The sequence below is a fragment of the Momordica charantia genome (genome assembly GCF_013281855.1).
Source record: "Momordica charantia cultivar OHB3-1 chromosome 8 unlocalized genomic scaffold, Mcharantia_2.0 BLBB01000008.1, whole genome shotgun sequence".
In the NCBI taxonomy this organism is placed as follows: Eukaryota; Viridiplantae; Streptophyta; class Magnoliopsida; order Cucurbitales; family Cucurbitaceae; genus Momordica; species Momordica charantia.
Genome location: NW_028275166.1, coordinates 24049623 through 24077553, shown reverse-complemented (window position 1 = coordinate 24077553; position 27931 = coordinate 24049623). Strand labels below are relative to the sequence as shown.

General features: G+C 34.7%; 2 protein-coding genes across 14 annotated transcripts; both read right to left on the bottom strand.

Moving 5' to 3' along the window:
• Positions 1-73: 73 nt before the first annotated feature.
• Positions 74-5003, bottom strand: LOC111020721 (putative serine/threonine-protein kinase PBL21). 2 transcript variants are annotated; one of them, XM_022297464.2, is made up of 7 exons: positions 4896-4992; positions 4388-4759; positions 4012-4202; positions 3634-3823; positions 1865-2256; positions 1189-1533; positions 74-570 (listed from the first exon to the last, which is right to left on the bottom strand). In XM_022297464.2, the coding sequence occupies exons 2-6, from the start codon at positions 4512-4514 to the stop codon at positions 1234-1236; spliced, it is 1200 nt and encodes a 399-aa protein (XP_022153156.1). In that variant the 5' UTR covers positions 4515-4759; positions 4896-4992; the 3' UTR covers positions 74-570; positions 1189-1233. The 2 variants fall into 2 exon arrangements, with proteins under 2 accessions (XP_022153156.1, XP_022153154.1); XM_022297462.1 differs by having other exon boundaries at positions 4388-5003.
• Positions 5004-10795: 5792 nt separating this feature from the next.
• Positions 10796-26089, bottom strand: LOC111020686 (Pentatricopeptide repeat (PPR) superfamily protein). 12 transcript variants are annotated; one of them, XM_088127477.1, is made up of 8 exons: positions 22814-26089; positions 14174-14231; positions 14015-14098; positions 12672-12913; positions 12181-12308; positions 11746-11868; positions 11370-11586; positions 10796-11099 (listed from the first exon to the last, which is right to left on the bottom strand). In XM_088127477.1, exon 1 carries the CDS (start codon positions 25860-25862, stop codon positions 23043-23045), a length of 2820 nt encoding a protein of 939 aa, XP_087983603.1. In that variant the 5' UTR covers positions 25863-26089; the 3' UTR covers positions 10796-11099; positions 11370-11586; positions 11746-11868; positions 12181-12308; positions 12672-12913; positions 14015-14098; positions 14174-14231; positions 22814-23042. The 12 variants fall into 12 exon arrangements, with proteins under 12 accessions (XP_087983603.1, XP_087983604.1, XP_087983600.1 ...); XM_088127478.1 differs by having other exon boundaries at positions 11370-11593; positions 11761-11868; XM_088127474.1 differs by having other exon boundaries at positions 11761-11868.
• Between the last annotated feature and the right edge of the window lie 1842 nt (positions 26090-27931).

Genomic DNA, 27931 nt, shown 5'->3' with positions numbered 1-27931 from the left:
AGCTACCTCTCAAAGGCAAGTCTTGGTGAAAGAAACTTTCCAGAGCTTTCCTAATCTGTACAAAAGTCTAATGTTGCAAAAGAAGAGAAATGCTTGAATTATTCGTAACATAACTCATATTTCCCATTACATATGAAGAGTATTGTATAGGGGGGCACTTTCTTCACCTCTCTTAAAAACATATATAAATAGTATAGATGATTGGGGTAAAAAAAAAGAATTCAAGGACCCTCTTGCAAGCTACATACAGTTACCATTTACGGATCTACAAATGCATCAGAGCAAATTACACACCTATATGTACCTTGGGATGTCCCACGCAGCTTCGCGGCGAACGGGAGGTTGATAAATTAACTTGAATGAAACAGCAGAGGTTGATTTGTACCTTAAACGAAGCTGCTTTTGCTGACATGTGTAAACATGTTTCTCCAAAAGACCCTTTTCCTTTGAACCAAATACTTGTACTGTATTTTTGTACAGGTTATATACGTATCCTTTTAAATGCATATGTTACATCGCAAAGCATGCTTCAATTGCTTTTTATCTTGCAAGTTTCACATGTCTATACACCTGAAATGAAGCACATATATGAAAAGGCACAAATAATTAGTCACATAAGACTGCCAGTTATATAATACCAAAAATAGTCAAGTTAACTATGTCCCAGCTCCCAAAAGAAAACGTGGATTATCTAGAAGTGAATAATGATAAGATAACCGTCCAACTTATATTGTTAAAAACAGGCAAGATTATTAAATATTCTTAAATATTATATTTCTTTTCTCACCATTTCTTTGGTATATGTTTTATAGCTTTTTTTTTTTTTGCCTGATATCCGTGTGTCCGGACCAGCTTGCGCGCACCTCGAAAGGAAACTCGTAAGATATTAAATCCTAGGTAGGTGGCCATCATGGTTTGAACTCATTCCCTCTAAGTCTTTTGCTATTTACATTGGCCCTCATTGACCACTCAAGTCATCCCATGATGGTTGTTTTATAGCTTTCTTAGAAACTTGTTTCTTAACAAAATTTCAAAAACAAAACAAGTTTTTAAAAACTACTTTTTTTTCTTTTTCAATACTTTGATTTTGGCAACAGAGGAACATAGGAGGAGTGGAAGTAATGTTTATAAGCCTAATTTGAAAAAAAATAGACAACCAAAAGAAAGTTCATAGGTCAGACTACTTACATGGCTTTTTCAGCAACTTCTATAGAGCAACCTCCAAACAGAAGTTTAGCAATTTCTGGGATTTGATTCCTGGGCATCGGTGTCACTATTCTGTTGTAGAGGTGATGATGATTGTGATGGACTGTGATTCCTACCATTGCGTTGTTCATGTCTATAACTCTGAGAGGCCAAATACTCGAGTGCTGCAACAATATCACTAATAAGAGGGCGAACTGATGGTTGCTCCTGAAGACACATTGCAGTAACTGCAACTGCGTGTTGCAAACATCGAAGAGGGAAATGTCCTTCCAACAGGGGGTCAACTAATTGCACAAACTTTTTGCGGTCTTTTAGGAAAGGACGGGACTGCAAATTGAAGTAAAATGATGAAACAAATTATCCCCAGAAATCATCAGCTATTACACTCTCAACTCTCAAAATATATCTTGTATGGGAAATGTCACAACCACCAGACAAGAAGTAGAGGAAAAAAATACTCCAATTCCAATTCCAAGCAGCTACACAAAATAAAGCAAAAAAACTCTAATTCCAATCAGCAAGTTGGGAGGATCATGTAATAGGGATAAAAAAATCGTGCACATAAAACAAAATACGTGGGATTACAAGGAATAAAAAGTGGACAGATGTGGGGAAACGTAAAGAATCTTTCAGCAAATTTTTTTATTAAATTACTAACCCAAACAACTAAATTCTGCTCCCCTGGTTTCCTTGTCATATCAATTGCCTTGCGCCCTGTAATAATCTCAAGCAGAACCACACCAAAGCTGTAAATATCAGATTTAAGGGTTAATTTGCCACTCATGGCGTACTCTGGAGCACAATATCCATATGTTCCCATTACTCTGGTTGAAACGTGAGTATTGTCACCAACAGGTCCCAGTTTAGCTAGTCCAAAATCTGAAAGCTTTGGATTAAAGTCATTGTCCAGTAAGATATTTGCTGATTTCAAGTCACGGTATATGACTGGAGGATTTGCTCTACAGTGGAGATACTCAAGGCCTCGGGCAGCAGAAACTGCAATCTTAATCCTTGTATTCCAACTCAGTGGCTCTACGTCAGGACCCAAATCTGAAAGAAAGAAAATTCAACATTAACTAACTAGATTTTGCACAATTTATGACATTCTATTCTTCTTTCAGTGGATCTATGTCAACCGAAGACCTTTCTGTAATTCGAATGGATTTATTATCATAGATGAGGTTATCAACTGAATTGCACCAGGCATGATAAATTTACATATTAATCATTTGCTTTTCTAGTTATACCTGTTCATCTTCTTTTTTATTTTTTTAAACTTTCAGGTCGAAGACTAGCATAATGAACAGGATTAGAGAATTCAAAGCAGGGACTAAAAAATAAGAACAAAGGAAAAGAGAAATTCATTTATATTATTGAACTTCAAAAGCAATCCCTGTTTTAGATAAAATTTTGCAATTATGGCAGTCAAGCCTGTGAGAGCAAAAAATCTTTTTCAAAAGTAATGATCCGATAAAGGTAAAAACTTGATAAAAAAAAAAAAACAACATATAATTTTTGCCTCCAGAAATGAAGAATAAGAAGTTTAAAATTAACAAATCAGACATTTTCTTAGCTAACATAGAAAGTTTGGAGAGTTATGAGATAGTGTTATTTCTGGCATAGGACCTATTCACTCGAGAGATAAGAAAAACTATAGTTCAAAGCCATAATATCAACCATTGACTTGGAGGGGCCCAAGATGGATACAATACAGTGACTATCATTAGTATGGGCTGATACAAACTTGAAAATTTCTTGATAACCAAGAAAAAAGTTTCGAAAAAATATGTAGGACAAGATTACATCATAAGTTACCCAAAAAAAAGAAAAGTTATTTAACATAGAGATACTCACTATCTTGGTAAGAGGAAGGATATAATATTATACCTTGATCGTGCTTATGTACTGAAAAAGGTAAAATTATAATTGAAATACTATAACAAAATGTAATTAAAAAGCCAATAATGTCAAATAAAATAATAATTGACATAGAAGAAATTACAAATATGTTTGTGACTAAAATATATCAGTTGAGTTATCATTGACTTGGCTGATTCACCCAAGTCAATGGCCAACTTGCTCCAAAGTCAGACCGAGTCCAACCAGATCCCTCGCATATTTCGTGATTTTTCGTTACATGTATCCTTGGATACCAACACTAATATCTCAACTAATGACTCAGTTGAGTTTTTGAACCATGAGAAAAGCTTATGATATGATCTGGATATCCACATGTTTTGAAGAATAAAACAGACAATATAACTCAAAAAGGAAGACATATCTCGTGGGCAGAGACTAATAAAAATACAATTTCTTTTATTTTTATGAAACAAAATAGCTCTTAATTTTTAAAATGAGTTCATACAAAAATATAATGTAACAAATTTAAAAGGAATAGAGCAGACTGTAAGAAAGTGAAATTTTTACCAAAAAGATGATCTTCAAGGCTTCCCATAGGCATGTACTCATAAACCAAAAGCCTTTGATCTCCATCAGTGCAGTAACCAGTCAAGGTGACGAGATTGGGATGGTGTAACAAGCTTAACATGAGAACCTCCACAATGAATTCCTGAAAACCCTGAAGCCCTTCACGATTAAGCTGTTTAACTGCAACAATCTGCGCAGAAGAAGAAATGGCACAACTGAATCAAATGAGCCAACTAATAAAAGTTGGCAAACTAGTTCAAAAACCCCACAAGTTCTTCCTATCCATAAAGAACTTCAAAATACATAATATTTTCAACCCAAAATTATGACATGGCCATGGTAAACTGACAAACAAAATGCAATACAATCCAACTTTACTTCTCCTGTTTCCAGACGTCCTTTGTAAACGCGTCCAAAACCACCCTCTCCAAGCAAATTCACTTCCTTGAAACCTCTTGTGGCTGTGGCGAGTTCACGGAACGTGAAACTACGAGCTCGCTCACCCTTCGGAGTGATTCCACTGTTGTTCCGAGGCGCTTCTTTTCCCCTCCCTGAACCCGAACCTGAACCTGAATAGCCAGATACAAATATTAACCAAATGCGCATCCTAGAAGTAGAAATTAGACCAACATTATCAACACCAACAATGTCATTAGACTCATTACTACCTTTTACCCTTCCCCTGGGCAGAAAAATGTTTAACATTCGAAATATTATGCAGGGGGAAAACAGAGAGAGAAAGAGAAGAGAAAACCTGAGGAATTAACAGAACACCCGGAATCAATTCGAACGCCATTATCGGAATCAATTCGAACACCATTATCAATTTCGACCCGGCTACCGTCTGTAGTTCGAGGATTAATACAAGAAAAGCAACTCATATCGCCAAACCCAAATCAATTAACAATAATCCCAGGCATTCCCTCGCCGCGAAAACTAAAAATCCCTCACCGAAACAGAAGGAGAAGCATCCTCCCCCTCCGGTATCGGAGAGATTAAGACAAGAAAACCCTAAGCAAGCAAGCAAACGGCGCAAAAATCCCCTCCCCCTCGAGAGAAAAAACAAAAAATCTTCAAATGCGAAGAACAAGAAAACGGGGGAGGAGATTGCAGCGGCCTAGAAAATCTGCAACGACGCAATTCGGAGAAGTGAGACCAGAGAGAAATTACAACGAACGCGTAGAGAAATACAATACAGATAAATTATTACAAGAAACAACAAAAGCTAAAAATAGATTTCGAAAAAGAAAAAAGGAACGAACGATTTAGCGCCACAGTTAGCGGAGAGTGGCTCCTGAATCAGAGCTATCTTTTTTGTTCTCTCCATTTCTTTTTTATAATCTCTGTTTTCGGGAAATAAACAACGAATGGAAAATGGAAATGAACGGTTGCGTTCGGTGGCGGTGGGCCTGATATGCCACGCCGCCGCGCCGTGTTATTCGAATTTACGATACTGCCCTCACAATATAAATTTATTTACCGGAAATGCCACTGCCCAGTTTCCATTTCTAGAGTGACAGTTTTCTTAAAAGTCAGCGTCGTCCTCGATTCACTCGCTCTCCGCCACTCGAGCTGACACTTCTTTTCTTTTTCTTTTTCTTTTAATTCATTTTTATTTATTATGATAAAAATACTTTTTTTTTTTTACTCCCAACTTGGTCTCCACTTGTAAGTGTGGAAGTGTAACTCTTATAATTTTGAAATTAGTTCTAAAAAATCTCTTAATTTTATCAAAACTTTATTTAAAAATATATATGGTATAAATAAAAATTTTCTTTTTACCCTATTTTATATTACATTTGAATTTGATTTAAATTATGTTATTTTTTAAAAATTGTTATACTTTATATTATATTTAAAAATACATATTTATTTTATATTGTTTTAGGTAAATATTTTAAATTTTATTTTTTATTAATAATTTGGAGACAAATATCGCATGTCAAGTTAGATGTATGATATCATTGAACATTGTTCTAATTGGTTGTGGCATTATATTTTAAAAATTTAACGTATGATCCAAGTATAACTAAGTGGTTGAGTATTTGTATCTCATATGCTTTGTCTTTCTTTTCTATATTTTTTTCGCTTACAACATTTTTATATAACAATTTTCTATTTTTTCTTTCCAAATTTGAGCCTGGCATGTTGGCTTGATTTAGAAATAGTGAAAATGGTTCAGCTGAATGAATAGTGGTTGTTAGTTGGTTTACTATAAGTTGTATATTTATGATTCAATTCTAGCATCTAATAATGATATCGGTGGAACTTTTAACATTTAGTATTTTTTTTTATAACCTGGAATCGATATCATGTGACTTTGTTAGTTGACTCGTTACAATTAAGGGATGTCAACGACCACCCAACACTATAACTAACGTTGCAGAACTCATCTCCCAATAGAGAGAGGGGAAGCCCCGGTTACACATCCCACGAGGCTCATACCGAGGAGGAGATATCCTCTTCGACCATAAACCTACTACGCCACCACCCACGAGTGGTTTTTAATATTTAATGTTGCAGTACGTGTATTTGAATTTGTTAATAATTAATTAATAGATGAATGAGATTTAATATTATGTTATACCTGTGAATGATAAAGTTTAACAATAATTTACCTTGCATTCCAATTCTTTGAACTACAAAATTTTGATATAGATGATAGATGTAATGTGTTCATTACATCTCATGTCTCTGGCTATCACTTCATCAAGTCATGATTTGCTAGTTGTTGATTGATTGTAGAATGCTAGAGTTTTGTTTCTGATTTTGTTGTTTTTTCCTAGTCACCAACTTTTTTGCTTAGGGGAAGATTGAAGTTTTTTTTTTTTTTTTTTCTTTTTGACTTCTGGACATAGAGGACTCGAACCTAAATCTTGGGTGTAAGCCTCTCTTGCCACTGTGCCAACACTCGAGGATGGGAAGATTAAAGTTTTATTATGGTTAAAGCCTAATTGTTATTAGGTAACGAATCTTAAATTTCAACTTTATTTTGGACTTTATTAAAAGTAAATGTAAGTTAAAATGAAGGTTTGATTAGTAAAATATTATATATTTGTATACACATTATTTTGTATTGCTGGGTAATATATTTTCTCCTTCATGTTTATTTTTATAGCAAATCTAAAAAAATATTTGATTATTTAGCATATATATATATATAAATAAAGTAGCACATGTAAGAGGTGACACACATCATTTCTCTAAGTTATCATATCATGTGTGTAGTCTAAATCATCAATGTTAGAATTGACTTTATTTCCCACTTTATAGTTATTTTTCAAACTTCCATCAAATATTTGGCTGGCAGTTTTGATGGATCTAAACTGATAAAAGCTGAAAGTTTGGGAAGCATAAGTTTGTACCCTTATCTTGTCTCTAAAAAGTCTAAAGCCAACATATGCGACAAAAAAAGAATATATAATAATAAATAAATAGAAAATAATTTATCTACCGTAGATAAGATAAGTCACCCTTATTATCACTCAACTGAACACAACAGAGCTTCGAAGGGAGATGGCCTTTCACACATTAGAAGGACGGTAAAGGAAATTAACGAGGAAGAGACTTGACGGTGAGGTTCACAAAAAGTGGAGAGAAAGTGAGAAGAAGGAGGAGTGGGAAGGAGAGAGGAACTTCCACCTCATGTTCTAGTCACCAAAAATTAATATTAAAATTTCAAAGTCAATGAAGTAGAGTCAACGCCACATCATCTTTTCATTAGTCAACTGACACTCAAACGAGAATTATTTAGAATAATTTGAATTATTTAGAATAATTTTCTAAATCTCAAATACGTAACCAAATAAAATACTTAATTCAAACTTCAAATATGCATTTTGTCGAATTTAAAAAAAGGTAGATTATAAATTCGAGCTAAAATAATTACATGTGGGATTAACAAATTTACCCAACCGCACACGATTAATAAACTTACCCTCAAAAGAAATATCATATTTTTCACTACACAAGATCCTTCTCTAAATGATGACAACTAAAAGATATATGTTTTTCTTCCTGGTTTAAAAAATAATAACAAAAGTAAAAACATATTGAAAAATATAAGAAAGAAAGAGATTGGGGAATGAATTAATAATAATATAAAGGGAAATTAGACAAGGTGAATCTAGGGTAGATTATTCACTCAAGCAAGCAAATTGAATAAAGAAAGGAGGGAGATAGTGAAAAAATTGAGTTGAATAATGATAGAGAAAGGAGGGAGATAGTGAAAAAATTGAGTTGAATAATGATAGAGAAAGGAGGGAGATAGTGAAAAAATTGAGTTGAATAATGATAGAAGGAATTTCAATCATCATTTTAGTTAACATTCACACACCTACTCCCACCCATCTTTCACTAAAAGATCCTTCCTCCATCTAATGATGCTTTCTAAGATCTCACCACTATCAACGTGGATATTTTGTAAAACCTTTATTCAATTCTCCGGTCATTTTTCATTACAACCGTACCTTCTCTCGTACTATTGTAGACTCGATAGTAGAGATTTCTTAACATTTTTTTCGAGTACAACATGTGGGGGTGGAGGATCGAACTCACAACCTCTTGGTTGGAGATATATGCCAATTACCGTTGAGCTATTTCACTTGGATAGATTTCTTAACATTTTAGTTTGTTTTATGTTCTTTATAATTCCATATCAGAAACATGCATTTTCTCTCCGTTTAAAACTCTTGAAAACAACAATAACTTTAAAAATTCAACAACTTCTTCTAGTCTACTCAGACTACCAGATAGTAACTAACCAAAATTCCTCTTGCGGTAACTGTATCAAAAGGAGCGTTTCCCTTTGGTGAGAGAGACACTCTTTTTTCACATAAATTATCTTACTCAAAAGATGGTCATGCAATCATGATCGAACGGAAAAACTATAAAATTTTACGAGTAAATTGCAAAAATTATTCAAATGGAAGCCCACAAGACTTGGATGCATGACTTTGCAATAAGTGTGTTAGGCTTGATTGTGTGAGAGCAAAGCCTGTTGTACCAGACTGAGCTTGAACATCCTATTCTTATTTCCAAAAGGAAAAAAAAATAATAATAATAAGCAAACAAAGGAGGAAACCACATTTCACACTATAGATCAAAAGATCAAATAGATAAATTACAAAACTTAATATAAGTTTGAGTGTCTTTACTCAAATCATGCGTTAATATTATTGACTAAATGACATGTCTATTAAACAACCTATTAATTGATTTGACACAACATAACAGATGAATGATAGAAAGAAATAGACAAACGGACAAAATAGAGTAACATGGTCAAATATAAAATAAACTATATATGTTGCTTGAAATTGTATGTGTCATTTTATTTTGTCCGCCTATCAATTTTTTTCTACCATGATATGAAATGGGTTCTCGAATCACCCAATAATGGTTCAATTAATTTGTTGATGTTAACCATACGACTAAAGTTGGAAAATAATTAAAATCTTTGGAGATTAAATAGACACCCCATTAAAGTTAAAATTACTAAGTTTATATAATAATAATAATAATAATAAAGAAAAAAATATATAACTGAATTCATTTGCAACCTAAACAAACCCACAGAAGCAAATTTTATTCTCACAATCTAAAGATCAACATAGCTCAATTAATCGAGATATTAGATTCTAGCGAACAAAATCAAACCAACTCTTCTTAAAAACTACTAGATCAATCGATTTGGTTCAGTTTAATGATTATAAAGGATAGATAAAGTTTACCAGAGTTGTTATTTAGGATTAGCCAATCACCTGTAACAAAGAAAGGAGTGGAAGTAAAAAATAATCAAATATTAGATAGGGTGAGCTTCGAAGACCTTCTTATTTAAATACTTTTTTTGAAAAAAAGAATAAAATACATGTATTTGGTTACATTTTTCTCAAAAATGATTATACGGCACAATATCTCAAAGTAATTCTACAAATGTCGTCAAAACGATCATAGTTAAGTGATAATTGGCATATATACATCCAACGTTGTGAGTTCGAATTCCCTCTCCAACTTGCTGTTAACGGGGCGGGACGGGTCCGGGGAACCATCCCTATCCCCGCCCCGTTGGGGATTTTTTCCTGTCCCCGTTATAATTTTTTTAATTTTTTAATTAATTTTTGTTACGACTAGTATAAAAAGTGAACAAAAACTGGCTAAATGGAATATTAGCTTCAGTCTTTTTTTTAATTTAAAAAGTATTTATAAAATTAATATTATATTAATATTATTATATAAACAATAGAAAAAGTAATAAAATATTAAACGGGGCGAGGATGGGGATGGGACGGGGAATCCTCCCTCCAGTCAAACCAGGGATTCCTCGACTCGATTGGGTCAGGTACCTGCGAGGATCGGGTACCGCGGATTTTTTTGCCATCCCTAGATTTAATATAATTTATTTTCTAAAAAATCATCATCCAATTGATACTCTACAAATAAATTTAAAGTGATTTCAAACTTCATAAAATCAAATTTTTAATTGGCATGAATAGAACGGAAAATCATTTTGACAATAGCAAAAGTAATTTTGACCATGCCAAAATCATTCCCAAACAAATCATAAGATATCATAGTCATTCCATCTTGAAAAGAGAAGCAGCCTGGTCCCGGAGTTCTCGGAGCTGAAGTTTCTTAGCACGTAGTGCCAATAGTCTCCTTTTTTGTCCCACCGAATAAAGATTGAATCCTTGTCTTCGACAGTTTTTACCCGGGGAGGCGGCCGAAACTCTTTTTTCTTGAAACCAGAGGACGAGCAGCGGTACCAGGGATCACTTTTGGCCCTCCAAAATCACTCTAAATAGCTTGAAATTCTAGAATGATGACATATTTGATAATATTTCCATTTATTATTTCTCATTTCTAATTTTATTGAAAAATTTAAGTATTTATCACTTATATCTCTTGTTTCGCACTCTTTTATAAACATTTTATAAACATACTCAAGATTGTACAGGAATATTGTTGTTTCTCAATAGGAAACAAGAAGCAAAAAAAACTAAATTACTATTGGAAAGAGGAAACAAAAAAAAGCAGGAATGTTGCTTGACAAGCTCTAAATTTCTTCTCAATTGCCTAATTCGAATCATATTGTAACATAATTCTGTCACCACTTTTTATTTTAATATGAACACAACTTTTCATATGAAAAGTACAAAAGAAATGGCAATCCGCAACTAAATTTCTTCTCCCTTTATTGCCTAATTCGAATCAAGTAATATGATACAAAAAATAATCATATTTACAGAAGAATTTTGAGAGTGCACCAACTAGACGGCCACAAGTTTAGGTAAGTCTCAAGAGTCTTCCAAAATCTGATACTTCAGCTTTGAAGATAAGATTGTTCTTTGGCAATCAAATTTCTAGTGGATAGACGTTACTACATGAAACCAGAAAATCAAAAGCTTTCTTGGAACACCATGCAAGAAATTTGGTGAAGGTTGTTCCTTCCTAGAGCTCCCAAAAGGCTGCAAACAAATCCAAAGTTCATAAGGTTACATCAAGATATGTAGGCATAAGGGCAGTCGATAAAAATGCGTCTAACTCTTAATTTCCCTTGCATAGAACAATTTAAAGACACAAATCTCCTGCAGATCACTATTATATTTTTCACAAGTAAAAAGGATGAAAATGCGGGTTGGGGTAAGTGTTGTTATATTGAGGGATCCCTTTTTCTTTTTTAACTTTCTCAGCTGTGTTTCAACCATCAGAGGCAAGGTCAAAAAGCGAAATTTTACCTCAGGTTTTCTGTTATGAATAGCCTTGGTTATCTCCTCTTTCAAAGCAGAATCCAAGGACAGTCGGCTTATGAAACACAGACTTGCACAAAAAACTCCCAACGAAGCAAGCATCCGGCTCCAAGAATCTGATGTGAAAATTCTCCAAGGGTATTGTAAAAGAATTTACTCCGTTTCAAGTCCGTAAGATTCCATCAGAAGGGAATTATCCAGCAACCTGCAGCCTCATCCCAACAACAATTCAGATGTGACTTAGTTCATGGAAAGAACAAAAAATATAGAAAATGCATTATCGCTTCTTCAAATAAAAAGTTAAGCAGACGTTGTATTGTAATTCATAATTAGTATCAAATCAGTAAATGATTATTATGCCCACCAACACCGTACTGACTTGTTTGGCTTGCAAAAATTTTGTGATGTGGAAGCTGGTTTAGGCTAAAAGATGCGAAGAACCTCCGTCTGAAACTTTGAGCATCTTCTTCGTCCCATCAGAGTGAAACTACATATAATTGTAAATCGTCAACAGGCTCTACAGAAGTAAATCATATATATACCATTTGTAGAAATTTGAAACCTATATATGTTTCCTAATCCATGTTTGGTGTTTTTATGTTAGTTGTAAAACGTCAATGTACGGGGACAATAAACAACCCTCTCTCTTAAATTGAAATCTGAAGTGAACTTCAATGTTCCAGAAAAGATAATTTCATACATTCTCTGAAAATGTTCAAACTTTTCAGTTATCAATTTTCGTGCCAAATGCTAAAGTGAAAAATCACATGCTTTTAAAAGGGCGCCATGTTAGTACTACCTATTTCATAGAGTCCTGAAGTTGCATTCTCCTTTCAGTTACTTCTGACTTTCTCCATCCTTGATTTCTCCATTTTCAGCATGCCCTGTCTCTCCCATTAGCTCTTCGCCTATTAGCCTGGAACAAGTCTGTCCACATGAATAAATATTAAGTTGCAATCACAATAGAAGATTTTGTTCCATTTTCACTCATACAAGAAGCAATTTCTAATTATTTTTTCATGTTAAATGCTCAATGATGCACGCAACATCTATCCTTCTGGTCTAGAAATGAATGGTTATACCATCTTATTTATAAAATTATTAGTCTCAGGACACTTCATGTTTACAGTTCACAGTAATTAAATGCAAACTAAATGGATCTCTCTCATACATATTTTAATTATAAAACGTTGAATGTTAAAATCTTTTTTTTTTCTGAGTCCCTTCTTTCACTACTATAATTTAGTTCTCTTCTACTTCAACCACAGCTGCACCAGGGTTCTTCCTTACATTGCTCCTGAAATAATGCGACCTAGGCTGAACCACACCATTGCAACCAGGATGAATCGAGTAATTTGACATTCAGTGGGGCAGGCAAGTGTACATACTCGCGTAGTATCTAAGACAAGCATATACATGGTATGCGAGAAAGCCAACCACATTTCCAGTTAGAAGTTTGCTGTTTGAAAAAATTGCCAAGTTTCCCGCAATATTGTATCATAACTGACCAAAGAACTCAGGAAGTTCAAACTCTGCACAAACAAAAGCACATTAGTTACTTTTGCTTTCTTCTTGTTTTGCTTTTCTCTCTCTCTCTCTCTCTCTCTCTCTCTTTTTTAATAGGAAACTTGAGATATGTATTAATCACACAAAAAAGGAACAAGCTACAGGCAGGGGTAGAGGAAACCATCCCAAAGGACAGTTACTTTTGCTTTTAAGGAAAGCTTCCATACAATCCAACATCGACAGGGACTTCTTGACACATCCAATGTAACATCCACATTTATTTTGCATGTATTGAAGAGTTTCCACATTGCACAACTTGATATGCGAATTTTTAAATCCATCCTCTATAAATAGGGATTTCCCTAGTTCTGGCATGTTTTTCACTGTCACACACTTCAATTTCAAATAAAATTGTCCAAGAGTGCACCAACCTTTATTTGAGCAAAGAAGCCTAACCTGTTCTTTACTATCATGAAAGGACATGTAGGGTTCAAACAGGTTCAACTTACAGCTCAGGTTCAGGCTATCCCATTTGTTTGTTAACAGATAGGTGGTTCATCATGGAAGCACTTTTCTGGTTAAAAAACCTGATTCTTTTTAGGTTTAGCCTCCTTAAGGGAGTTGTGTTCAATTTATAAATTATTAAGGATAGCTTTGGCATACGTTTATGTAATTCATGTCAAATATAACAAACCTTGATCCCGAAAAAAAAAAACTAAGTTTTAGAATTACTTTCGCCTCATTGTACTCCAGATGGTCTAATTTTTTAGAATTTCTGTAATTTTCTTTTCCTCATTAGACGAGATCTCATCATCTTCCTCTTATATTGTTCCTCTTATAAATATATTGTTTTTTACCATCTCAGAAAAAACATGCCAGATAGTTTTATCCAGCCTGTTACTTTGGTATTATCATTTCACCTCTCTGAAGGGAAGATTAATTTAGCATTGAATCCCCTAAAATAGGTTAGGCTAACCTTGAAGTGATATATTCATTGTGTAGTATATTTATGTGTAAAATCAAGTGAAAAGCATTTCTGTATGCTTTTCAAATGGAGAGCAACCAAACTTCACAAGAGTAGACGCTCATAACTCAAGAAGCAAACTTCTAAGGATGAGAAGATGAACCTTCTAAATGAGATCAAGGAGAGCTTGATTATCAAAAAGTAGCATGCCAGCTTCAATCAATCTCCTCTTCATATTCTTCTAGATCTGCCTTGAAGAGGTGCTAAACATCATCATGACATTCAAAGTTTACATTGAAAGAAATAAAGGAGTGAGGAATACCTGGTTGAAAAGTATGGCAGCTTAACATTTTGTATAATTGATGCATAATTGCTCAGAACTGCACAACAAGAAGAATAAGCTTAGTCAAAATAATTTTATTACTTCTCAGTTTAACTCAAAAATAGTAACTTCTCTAATGTTACCTACTCTTTATAATAAAACCAATTTTGAAATAAATAAACTTAAAAAGTCTTAAGCTTGCTTATGGACATCAAATCAACAAAGTATATGAAAACGGCACAATGGTCTACAATTTTGCATGTGCATTCTGCATGTGAATGTCAGTCAATTTCCAATTCAAATTTATTACAAACATCACGTGATGTAGTTATAGTTCCCTCTTTGGCTGCCCTTTCTTTTATTAGTCATAACTCATAAGCTTGTTCACGTGGCTTATATGTTGTGATTCTCTTAAGTTTTCCTTCCATTGCTCGTTCAGAATCCTCTATATATAGGCTTCTCATTCATTAATAAGACGTAGATTAAATCATTTCTCAAAATCCTTGTGAGGAGCTACATTATCACATCTGGCTTCAATGCTTTTAATATGATACATGTCAAGTAGCTCAATCAGAAAACTTAAGCAAATACCTTTTCCAATATAAACAAAGTAAATAAGAACTATGAACTAAACCTCATAAAGATGGATTGGAGACTACCTAAATACCACATACAAAGAACACAGGCAGGATAGGGAACGCAAGCATGCATAACCCAAACATTATGGTATGGTATTTCCTAACCTAGGATATGGTCAGAAAAGGATAATGAATTATATTTCATTACCATATATGGAAGAAATAAATGTACCATACTAAAAGAATATGATTATAAATTTTTATGTGTATGCCATACTACATTCCAATAATTTTGATGCACTAAATTTTTCGTTCAATATACAACTCATATATAATAGACAACGTCTATTGATGAGAAGTTGAAGTAAACTCCAAATTTTTAAATAAGGTAGTTTCTTATAACAAAGGTTTATGAAGAACTATAAAACCAAATGAACATATTTTTCAAGGGATTTAATGAGCTAAATCAAAGAAAATTCAAAATTAATTACAACCTAAGAAGCTTGGACACTTCATATTGAGCAATGTTGAATAGGCCATACATGAAGCCCTGTTATTCAAAATTTCTAGGTTTTTAGTTCATTTTATAAATTTTGAACACGTTGGGACAGTGCATGGGACACTCAAAATGTTAGAGGATGACATGCTTTTAGAGAAAAATAAAGAAAAATAATAATAAAAAAATAACAGTTCTTTCATCAAGTCTAGGAATATTACATTTAAAGAATTTTTTTTGGATAAGAAAACGATTCTTTAAGAGATAAAAAGAACAAACGAACAGCCTAAAGGACAAGGGCCAAGGAGGCCCCTTCCCAAAAAAAACTAGCAAAGCAAACCTCTACATTTTAAAGAAATAAAATAATAATAATAATAAAAAAACCTTGTAAAGACATAAAATGAAACATAAAACCCATACAAACTAATAAAGATAGAAAAAGAAGAGCAGAAAATCTTCACTTGATAAAAACCAATGAAGTGATGCAAGATGTGACAAAAGACAATTATGATATATTGCCCTCCAAAGTATCAACACTTCTTTTTTTTCTTTTTTTGATAAGAAACATGTGTATATATTACTCACAAAAAAGAGGTACAGCACTTCGATACAAGTCTAAAGGAGAAACGTTCTTGCACTCTTCCTCCCCAAATCTATTTCAATTGCTGAAGAAGTGACAGAAGACAATGCTAAATTGTTTGGAATACTTGTGGTTGTGGTAGGGAAATATTTGGAATGTTATTAGATATTAGGACATAACTAGTCATTTACTACTTAAAAAAAAAAAAAACTGGTCATTTGCCTAGTTAATTGAAAGGTTATAAATTATCAGTTAGAGGTATTCATTTAATTTTTTTTTTTTTTAAAAGAAACGAACTTTTCATTGATAAATGGAAAGGAACAAACATTGATCAAAGATACAAACTCTTTACAAACTCTCGAAAGAGTGAAGAAACAAAGAGAAAAAAAACAAAGAAAAACAAAAACAAAGCTAAAGCCAAAGCCAAAGAAAATAACAATCAAGAGGGGAAAATGAAAGCTCCCCAGTTGGCATTGGTTGAGACAGAGTAGCTTCCAAAAAAAGATCTGAAAGAGAGCACCAATGAAAGCTTGAAATTCGCCTTCTATGTTTATGCCAATCAAAGAGGTCTTAACCAAATTTATGCGGAGACCCGAGCCTTCAATGAAAGTGGAGATGAGACCCTACAATTTTCGATGTTTCCTTTGTAACCTGGGCAAAAAACGATCGTATCATCCGCATACTAAAGATGAGACACCACCTTATCTCTTCCTACTTCAAATCCACATAATAGCCCTCTTCTCACAACAGTAATTAACTAGCCGACTAAAGGAATTGCCAATCAGGGTGAAAAGGAAGGGGGAGAGAGGGTCTCCTTGTCTCAACCCCTTTTTGCTTGAATCTTCCCGCGGGGCCGATCATTAATGGAGATTGAGAAGTTAGCTATCGATAAGCAACCTCTGATCCACCTACGCCGCCTGTGCCCAAAACCCTTTTTCAACAGAACCTCGTCCAGGTACTACCAGTTCACCATGTCGTCGGTAGGGTTTTATTGCTTTGGATCGAAATAAAAAACAAAATTTTTAGAGGTTACTTCCTTTTCGTTGTAACTTTTAGGAAATTGTACGACTCTCTTTCTTTTCCTTTTGGATAAGAAACAAAAAAAAGATGTATACTCAAAGCGAAAACCAAAGGATAATCTAAGGGCTTGGGACAAGAAGAGCCCATCCAAAAATTAACTAAATACAAAAGGAGAGTATTCCCATATGAAATAATTATCATAGACTATGATTACAATAGAATTTTCTATGATTTGAATACTTCCAAGAAGCACTGTGCTATGCAATACTACAAAAAATGTCCAAAGAAATGTTCAAAGGAGAGGACTTGTCTTCAAAAGTTCTCTTGTTTTCTAAACAGGGCTCTCGCTGCAAAATTCCACACAATCGTAGCTTTTCCCTTTAATTTCCAACCACCGAGACCTTTTAGGACGGCACACTAAAAGATTCATCTTGTTATGAATGAAAGACCACTCACGATAAGCAAAAGAACATTACACGGAAAAATGGTCTAGTGACTCCCCATCTTCAGAACAAAGACAGCAAACCTATGGGGATAAAGCCCAATTTGAAATTTTCCTTTGAAGTTTCTTGACATTGTTCTTCAATCAAGACATAATCTCTATCCTCAATCAAGACATCAGAAAGTTTCTTGACATTGTTTTTCTTGTTGCTTCTAGTCAGAGCTCCCAGATAGGAACCATAATTCTTACTCTGATTACTATTGCTGATGGGATAGCCTTTATGTAGCCTCCTCCTTCAGCATTGACTGAGGTGATGCCTTATCCCCATTTCCACCTTTTTAATACTTATGTTTAATACAAAGTTTGTTTTCTATCCAAAGAAAAGATAATGAATTATATTCATAAACATGCTAAAAAATGAGCAGAGTTTTTTTATTCAAAACTGAACTTATCCTAACATCTTTTCATATGATTTTTTTAATGAAAATCCAAACTTTTATTGAGAAACATGAAAAGAAAAAATACAAGGGCACACAAAAAGACCGCCCTTTAAAAAGGAGTTCTAGAATTACCTACGCATAAATAGACTCCAATCCAAAAGAATAACATCACACCAATGTTTTAAAAAGCTTGAGGCACACTAAAGCGCAATAGACCTCTGGAGCTTAAGCTCGAGGCGCGAAAAAAAGCGAAAGCGCAGGCTTTTTTTCGCAAGGCGCACTATATATAAAGATAAATAAAAATATATCTATACACATATATAACATATAAAAGCCAAATAATATCCAAAGTTCAAACATTATAAAGAGAAAAAGAGAAAGAGAAGAGGTTGAGAAATCACAGAGATGGAAAGTTGTTGTGTGGAGGTTTTGTTACAAGAAAAAATATTTCCTTCCATGTGAAGGAAGAGAGAAAAATCACAGAATATTAAAGGGATTCACGTAAATGAGGGAGAGAAAATTGAAAAGATTATGGAAAGATTGAGATCCTTTCCAAAAATAAAGGAAAATATTGGAAATTTAAAAGATTCACGTAAATGTAGGGAGAGAAAATTGAAAAGATTATGGAATCTTTTCCAAAAATAAAGGAAAAGATTGGAAATTTAAAAGATAATGGGCTTTGCGCCCATTTTGAGATTAAAAAAACAACCTAAATGCAAGCTAAATTACGTTTTTTTTTAGTTGTACAGAAGCCCCGGAAGCCTGAAGCACTGCGCTTTGCGCTTCGGGGGCTTCAAAGGAGGAGCGCCCTTAAGGCGCACCTCCTTCATTTCGCCTCGCCTTTTCAAGACGAGGCACAGGCATTGCGCCTAGCGCCTAGGCATGCGCCCAGGCGCGCTTTTTAAAACATTGCATCTAACTGATAATTACAAAACAGTTCAGTCACCGAAGCCCACAATAAATATGCAATGTCCATGTGCCTTCAATTAAAAAGTGGGAGAAATCTCATGGAAGACCTCAAACTCGAAGCATGAGGAGTTTCAACTCCCTTATTTCTGAGTTAAAGCTTACAGATATCCCCTTAGCTAATGGGAGCTATACCTGGTCAGGAATGAATCAACAAGGCACTCTCTCCTTGCTGGATCGTTTTCTTGTGGCTGAGGATTGCATCACAAAGTTTGGCCTCCCAAACGCTCAAAGAATGGATCGTGTTACTTCAGACCAATACCCTATTCTCTTGAACTTTGGAGGTCTTAGCTGGAGCTCCACACCCTTCAGATTCGAAAACATGTGGCTCGCACACAAACCCTTTTTACCTTTCCTCCAATCATGGTGGACCTCTACCCCTCTCCAAGGCTGTCCCGATCATGGCCTTATGATGAAACTTATACAGCTGAAGTTTGCATTAAAAGAGTGGAACGAAGACCACTTTGGCTGCATCCACAATTAAAAAACAAGCATCATTTCTGACCTAAAAGCTATTGATTCCAAGGAGGATATTGGCCCGCTCTCACAACAACAGATTGATAGCAGGATAAACATTAAAGACCAACTCCTCTCTTTAGCAGTCAAAGAAGAATCCTACTGGAGACAGAAATGCAAACAAATATGGTACTTGAGGGAGACGAGAACTCGGGTTTCTTCCACCGAATCTTAGCTACGAAGAAAAGGCAAGGCACTATTTCTGAAATTCTTTCTTTTCAGGGACATAGCCTTCTACAAGACAGTGAAATTGAGGCTGAATTTTTATCCTTTTACAAGAGCCTATATTCTTGGAGGCAAGACCAAAGGTTTTTACCGGGTAACATTCAATGGAATCCTAAACCAGGAGACCAAAGCCAATCTCTCGAAGCTGCATTCTTAGAAGAGGAAATTCATATAGCTGTGCTAAGTCTTGGATCAAACAGAACTCCTGGCCTCGGATGGCTTCACTGCAGAATTTTTCAAAAAATCATGGAACATTATCAAATCAGATAGGCAGTGTTCCAAGATTTTTTCAAAAACGGCATCATCAACGCCAGCCTCAATGAGCCTTACATTTGTCTCATTCCAAAGAAAAGGGTTGCCAAGATGGTTCATGATTACAGACCTATTAGCCTCATTCCATGTGCCTACCAAATCATTGCGAGAGTCCTTGTTAAAAGGTTGAAAAGGGTCCTCCTTCTCACTATTACAGAAAATCAATTTGCCTTTGAGGAAGGCCGACAAATTCTGGATGCTAGCTTAATTGCCAATGAGATTATTGATGATTGGAAAGCGAACAGGAGTAAAGGGCTTGTTCTTAAACTGGAACTCGAGAAAGCATTTGATAAAGTCGATTGGGACTTCCTAATCGTCATTCTCAAGGCCAAAGGTTCTGGAGAAAAATGGAGGCAATGGATATATCCATGCATGTCAACCACAAACTTCGCAATTATCATTAACGGGAAGCCTAGAGGCAAATTCACAGCATCTCGAGGACTTAGACAAGGGGATCCCCTTTTACCCTCCCTCTTCATTCTAGTAATGGACCGTCTTAGCCGTCTTCTTCATCATGGATCCATTGAGAGACATCTATCGGGTTATTCCAAGGATGGTTCTTTCCATATCAACCACCTTCAGTTTGCAGCAGACGATACGCTTGTCTTCTCCTCTGCTGAGCCCATACACATCAGAAACTTAGCCACAACTATTAAAATCTTTGAGGAAGCTTCTGGCTTTAATATAAATTTACAACAAATCAGAGATTTTGGGCATAAACAGTGAGGAATCTTCTCTCTCAGATGCTGCTTCCATTTTTTCTTGTCGCATTGGCACTTGGCCATCAGTCTATGTCTACCTTGGCCTTCCCCTAAATGGCAGGTACAAATCTTTGTCTTTCTGGCACACTATTATTGAGAGAGTGGAGAATAAGCTACAGAAATGGGTTACTCTAATCCAAGCTGTACTCTCCAACCTCCCAACATACTACCTCTCCCTTCTTGAAATTCCAAAGGGAGCTGCCAATTTACTGGAGAGAATTCTTAGAAATTTCCTTTGGGAAGGCCCTAAGTTGGGTGGTAATCTACACCTTGTGAACTGGAGAAAAGTCCAGCTCCCTATTGATCAAGTCGGTTTGGGTATAGACAGTATATTGCATCGGAACCAAGCTCCACTTACAAAGTGGGTTTGGAGATACTTAGCAGAAAAATCCAGTCTCTGGACAAAATTGACTGGGGCAAAATATTTTTTTTTATATGAAACAATATTTCATTGATGATATGAAATATACAAAAGGCCCTGAAAAGGCAATTACAAGAAAGCTCTCAAACTTGTAATAAGATCATTAAGAGAGTAATTGTTGAGGGGGTAGAAACATTTACACCAACCCAAAGCTAAAACAAGAACTCTATCAAAAAAAATTTCAAATGAGAGGGTTTTGTCCTTGAACACCCTTCCATTCCTTTCTAAGGAAGGCGCGAACGATTTGAACCCATAGGATAGCTTTGCCATTCCTGAAAGGGTGGCCCACCAGAATGTTGTCCAGAAGAATATGTGGTTGATCGTGCTTTGGCCAAATCATCCATATAGAATCTACAAAGGCCCTTTGGTTGGCATATCCAAGTTATCAGCAACGTGAAAAATAGAGTCCTTTGTAAAATTGGCAGTGGTAGATTGGCTAGCTTCTGGAATGACAAATGAGCATCAAACACCTCCTTGGGAGAGGACTTCCCCCCAGCTTCACTCGCTCTCTACAAAGAAAGATGCAAAGGTTAGCGGATATGGGATCAATCCACAGCTTCATGGATTTACCATTTCCGTAGACCGCTCAAAGAGGAGGAGCTAGCAGAATGGCTTGATCTTGAACACAGAATCTCGGTTATTCACCTCTCTCATAGGAAAGACAAATGGATTTGGCCAATTGATCCCATGCAAACTTATGGTCCCTCCTCAAACACCTCTCAGCTGCGCAACACTCTTTTCCCCCTTGTCTTTTGAGCACATTTGAGCAGAAAAGTATCCTAGGAAAGTTAAGTATTTTTGCTGGGAGCTTAGTCACAAGGCCATTAACACCCAAGACAGATTACAGAGAAGACTCCCAATGATGGCTTTATCACCAAATGGGTGTATAATGTGCCTCAAGGAAGCAGAATCACAAGACCACCTTTTTATCACCTGTGAATTTGCAAACAGCTTTTCGATTTCCATCTTTGAATCTTTTGATTGGCAAACCCTTCTACATGCCAATATAAACACTCTATTACAAGCAACCTTGGGGGTACACCCTTACAAGAAGAACAAGAAAATTATGTGGTCACTCATCGTCAGAGCTTTTTGTGGAACTTATGGAGAGAAAGGAACAACAGAATCTTTAACAACAACTACAAGTCCCAGCCATTCGACAACTTCTTTAATGGGGTTTTGCTTTTAACTCTTAGCTGGTGTAAAAGTTTATTTTCTTCTTTCTTTAGCTATAGCCTTAATGATCTCATGAGGAATTAGAGAGCTCTTTTGTAACTCCGTTTTCTCCTTTTGTACATTTCATGTCATCAATGAAATATGTGTTCCTCATCAAAATAAAAATAAAAAAAATTAAAAAGTGAGACTAATCTTCTAAAAAAAATTATAAAAAAATGTGAAACTGACAATCCAGTTTAAGGGTTTTTGACAAGTGTGTCAAAATGTCAAGGTGTTCAATACATTAAGGATATGGAAACATTAACCAGTTTATATTATCCATACTACATATACAAAAATAATCTCTATATCATGAGAAAGACGAATGACAGGAGTTATTATCTTAATGTTATGTCAATAATCATATTGCAGTAGATCTTGTCTTCGTGGCAGACTCTCCAAAGATAAAATAACACCTTAACTCTATAAAATCGACAAATAAACAAGAATTTAACCCTATAAAATAAATTCCCTTAGAAACATTTTATTGATTGAAATGTACAGAAGGTGTAAACAACCTCTAAGCCAAGAAAATTAAAAAAAGGCTCTCGGAAAAATAAAAGTTGTTAACCAGTTACTGGGAGAAGAAGGTTTAAAAGAAAAACAATCTAAAGTATTTTAAACATATAAAAGAATACATAAAATGAAAAGAGAGTAAAAGAGCTTGCCTTCCAGTTGTCGCTGAAGTTTTACTTATTAAGGTGCTATTGCCATGATATGATACCATAAGATCCCGAATGCGCACCCTTCACGGAGCAACATCACCTTCAATCATCAGAGAAGTTAGTTGCAAAGGTGATAATGTATCTAGAGGGCAAGTGGGTAATGAATTTTCAGTTCATCAGTTGACGCAACTGAGAGTCAAAATAGGGTTGTCCTCCTTCATTCCACAAATAACTAATCAATATCATGAATTCCATCAAAACCTTCAATCAACATACTATATGTCTTGGGATGAATTTGGCAACCTTGTCTCTCCATGATGCCAAATAGTTCAGAGCATTTATCAACAAGGCCCTTCTTAAGTAAGCCATCAATAAGTACTTTCCAAGCTAGTTCATCATTATTATACCCACACTGAAGTAAACTATACAACACTGTTTTTGCTTTTTCATTATTTCCTTCGTCGTACAACCCACAAACCAGCAGCTTGCAAGAATCTAAATGTGGTAGAAGTCCATGCTCTATCATGATATCTAACCACTTTATTGCTTTTCCATACGATCCCAACTGACAAGAACAACCAAGAAGAGAGTTGTAACTGTCTTCATTAGGCGATAGTCCTTTTGCTTTCATATGATCATATAACCGGTGGGCTACTTCCAAGCATCCCACCTTGCAAAGACCTGTAATAAACTTGCTATAAGTATTAGCATTAGGTTCACAACCGTGCTTGACCATTTTCTCAAATAAATCCAAAGCAAATTCATAATCCACTTTCCTCCATAAGCTTGCAAAATCATTCGAGGTAACCCCTGATGACAAGTCATTCAACTCCAAACTGCTATCAACTTTTATTGACTTTGAATTTGATAGATGTTTAATTAAATAAGAATATGTGTGAAAAGATGGTTCACAGCCAACATCATACATACGCTTCAGAATGTCAAAAGCACGGCCAATTGATCCAAACTGTCCATATGCATCAATCAATAATGTATAAAGCAGAGTGTCTGGCATTATTCCTTTTTCATTCATTTTATAGATAAAAAGCTCTGCATCTTTTAGTCTACCCTGGCTACAATATGCATGAATAAATGCAGTATATGTAAATACATCAGGACGAGAACCTGTGGAAAGCATTTGATCAAACATATTATGGGCACGGTCAAACTCACCATCTTTTAATAAACTTTCTATAAGAATGGTGTAAGTATCAGCGGTAGGCTTAATGTCCCTCTTTATCATTATTTCCAAAAGTAAAAGAGCTTCTTGAAAATTTTTCTCTCTGCAATATCCATCAATCAAGGAATTATAAGTAATTGAATTCGGTACACATCCATCACCGTGCATCTTATCAAACAACGAATGACCATCAGTGACTTTTCCAACCTTGCAATAACCATCAATCAAAGCGCTATATATTACTTCATTTGCCCTAATGCCTTTCTCCTTTAGAGAGTCAAAGAGAAAACGAGCTTCTTCAACCTGACCTCTTTTACATAGTGTATCTACGAAGACACTGTAGGTCCATTCATCAGGAACCAAACCACTTTCATTCATCAAACCAAGCAGCTTATAAGCACTACCCAGATGACCATCTTTGCACTGTCCATGGATTAATAGGTTGTAGGTAACTACATCTGGTTGCAGCTTTCGCTCAAGCATTTTATGGAGCAGTGACATGGCTTTGTGCACATTCTTTGCCTTGCAAAACCCCAGTATCAATTCATTATAAGTGCGAGCATTTGGACTACAATTATTTGATTCCATTAGGCTCAAAATTTCCAAGGCACTCAAACTCATCCCTTTCTTGCAATATCCATCAATTAAGGCATTATAAGTGACCACACTTGGAACCAATCCTTTCTGAAGCATCCCATTAAGCATGTTCTTGGCATCATCAAAATTGTTATCCTCACATAAACTATGTATAAGGACCGTATAGGTATGTACATTTGGTTCACAACCCTTCTCAGTCATCTCCTTGAACGTATTAAATGCTTCTGATTTCCTGCCCAATTGACACAATGCACATATGATAACTGTGTAAGTACGAACAGTTGGCCAACAATTATCCTCATGCATTTGTGAAAACAATTTTAGAGCTTCATCAGTTCTCTTGGCGTCACAAAACCCGTGAATCAAATTAGTATAAGAAACCTCATTTCTGCGGCAACCTTTATTGGGCATCGACAGAAAAATTCTATATGCACCATCTACATTCTTATTCCTACAATATCCTAATATCAAAGACGTGTAAGTAAATGTATCCAAACTCAAACCAGCTTGCACTATCTTACTGACGTACAACTCTGCTTCAACTACATTACCCAATTTACAGTATCCATTTACCATTGTGTTGAGTGTATATATATTCGGTGTGACCATGTCATCCAACATCTCCAAATACACACTTCTCATTTCATCAACCAAAAGAAACCTGGACAACAACATCAAAAGCATATTATAGCACCTTAGAGTAAGCTTAAATTTGAAATCGTCTCCCCGGCGGTTCATGCTCCGCAGCATTTCCAACACGAACAGCGCATTCTCTGAGGAGTCCGTCGACTTAATCATTAAAATCCTCATCTTTTCAGCAATGCGGAGGTACCCATTGGGAACAAGGATATTCAACATAGACGTATAGGATTGAACATTATGTTTGAATCCATGCTTCTGTCCGATCCAATTGAAAAACGCAAGGGCAGTTTGAGGATCGAGATTGAGGGCGAAAAGCGCAGATATATGGGACGGAGCAATGGAGGGGATTAAATTTTTCAGAGAAGGATGCTTCTGCCAATTGGGGCGGGAGAGAATGGAGAAGAGCTGCGCGGAGATATCATGTTCTACAGGAAGGCTTTGGGGAAGAGAAGCAGTGGATGTGAAGAACTTGAGATTGAGTGTGAATGTGAGTCTGAGCCTGAATCCAAGGACAATGAAGAGCTGACCTGAGTTGATAATGGCGGTAGGGTATCGAATCATCGTGCGGCATCGGACGGCGGTGAGGACTCCATGCATAAATGAAGAGTTTGGCGATGGTGGGAAAAGATTCATGAAGCAATCAATGACCCGCACAGGCCAGATTCAACGATCTCGGAAATCGGTGAACGGAGATTCTGTAATGGTGTTTCGTCGGCGATGGAGTTTCTGCGCGGCGGGGGATTTACCCTTCTCGCCGGTCCAGAAAGAGAAGAAAAAGAGGAGGAATGGAGGAAGAAATTAATTAAAGAAATGGGAAAAAAGGTTAGAAGAAAGGGGTTTTGGAAATTTCTCAAAAGAAAAATGCTAATAAAGGGATTTTGGAAGAAATACCCATTTGGCATCTCAAGTTCTATTGAAATGGACTAAATATATGTTTTTACCACCTTATATTTTGCTTTTCAATAGGTTTTCAAAAGTTTTAATTTGCTATTTTTTAATTATATTATTTTTTTAGATGAATGTTAATTTACGTCGTGTTTGGCTTTGCTTTGGTTTTACCCAAAATATTTCATACTTAAAAAGAATAATTGTCTCTTGTTTATATAAGTAACATTTACTCATTATTCACTAATTAGGAGTGTTAACACCACCAACCGGAACACATGTTTGAAATGATAATGGTGAACAACTCTACTATTACGAAGTCTAAGTAGACATTTGGACTCCAAATTTTGGACTTGGGATATTATTATTTTCTCTCTGTTGTGTCCATCATTTAGTAATTTGTACCAACATTATAAATGGTGTTATTTTTTTTAACTGATTATTTGTCTTAGAATCACTAGCTCGTCGAATTAAATCTTATTTAATGAATTAATTAACCATTTTATTATGTGAGCGTGAGTATAATTTAAAGATTTAAGAAATTAATAATCTTTTACCGTGCAAGGATTGAATATTTATCTCCATATTTATAATATTATATTCTAAAAAAATTAACAATTATATTTAATTGCTATACTTTTTATTTTTACCAACATAATCTTAGTTAATCAATGTATAGCCAACTGCATTTCATCATTAACTTTCTTTGGCAAACTAACAAAAAAGAATTGGTTTTGTTTTGACATAGTTTTAGTTAAATATTAGCTATCTTTGATAACCATTTTGTTTTCTATTTTTTATTTTTAAAATCGATTCAAATTTTTAGTAAATTTAAAAAATGAGTACACATTTCTGTTTTTCAAAATCTTATTTCTTTTCTTCTAATACTCAATTTTTTTTCTTTCTCGTATTTCTCTATAATAAATTCCTTTTTCAATCTAATTTTTTCTACCTAATTTTCTCTTCGTACAAAATTGATTTTTCTCCTTCTAAAATTTTAATGTCTAGAATATTTAGTATTATTTTTTCTCCAAAATTTTCATCACTATATATTTTTATTTCTTTTTTCTAATATATAACTCTCATTTTTCTCTCTTTAAAATTTCGCCTTTTGTATTGTACTTTTCTCTATCTAAATTTATCTCTTTAACTTAATTTCATTAATTTTTTTCTTTTTTTATTTATTTATTTTTCTCTAACAAATATTTCTCAATTTATTTTGTCTAAAATTTTTCTCACTATCATTTTTTTTTCTAATCTTCTTTATTTCTCTAATATGTCTTTTGCTCAATTTTAATATATTTCTCTCACATTTTCTCTTCTCTTCTTTAGCTTTTTCCTCACTATTTTTTTTTCTAACTTTCCTTTTCCTAAATCTTTTTATGTATCTCTTCAAATTTACTCTCTCTTAACTTTCTATTTAAAAAGTTTTTTTTTATCCTTCTCAAGTTTTATTTTTCATGTCTATATATTAAGGATGACAAGGATCCTTAAGTATTGGGTACCCACTCCAAAAAGATGAATGTATTTCCCAACCCCGGCATCTTCCCCAATTTTATTTTTAAATAATAAATATATATTTTGTTGACAATGTTTTACTAAATTAAGAATAGTCCTAAAAGAAATACTAAATTAGGTATAAAATATTATATATTGTTTAAAGCTAATTACTTATACTAATAGATACAATTTAAATATATTTATTACTATTTTTTATTTTTTTAATTTAAAAATAATTAAAATTAATCAATAAACTAGTGATTTTTTTAGGTAAGATCTTTAATTTTGTCCCGAAATGAGGATTCCTCGACTTGGAC

What these genes read in the sequence shown, in the direction of transcription:
- LOC111020721 (XM_022297462.1), bottom strand. Translation starts at nt 4,514, where the DNA reads ATGAGTTGCTTTTCTTGTATTAATCCTCGAACTACAGACGGTAGCCGG. An exon ending in GACGTCTGGAAACAGGAGAA is followed by an intron (nt 3,824 to 4,011) that starts GTAAAGTTGGAT and finishes TCTTCTGCGCAG; the next exon opens with ATTGTTGCAGTTAAACAGCT. An exon ending in AGCAGAATTTAGTTGTTTGG is followed by an intron (nt 1,534 to 1,864) that starts GTTAGTAATTTA and finishes TTCAATTTGCAG; the next exon opens with TCCCGTCCTTTCCTAAAAGA.
- LOC111020686 (XM_088127476.1), bottom strand. Translation starts at nt 25,862, where the DNA reads ATGAATCTTTTCCCACCATCGCCAAACTCTTCATTTATGCATGGAGTC.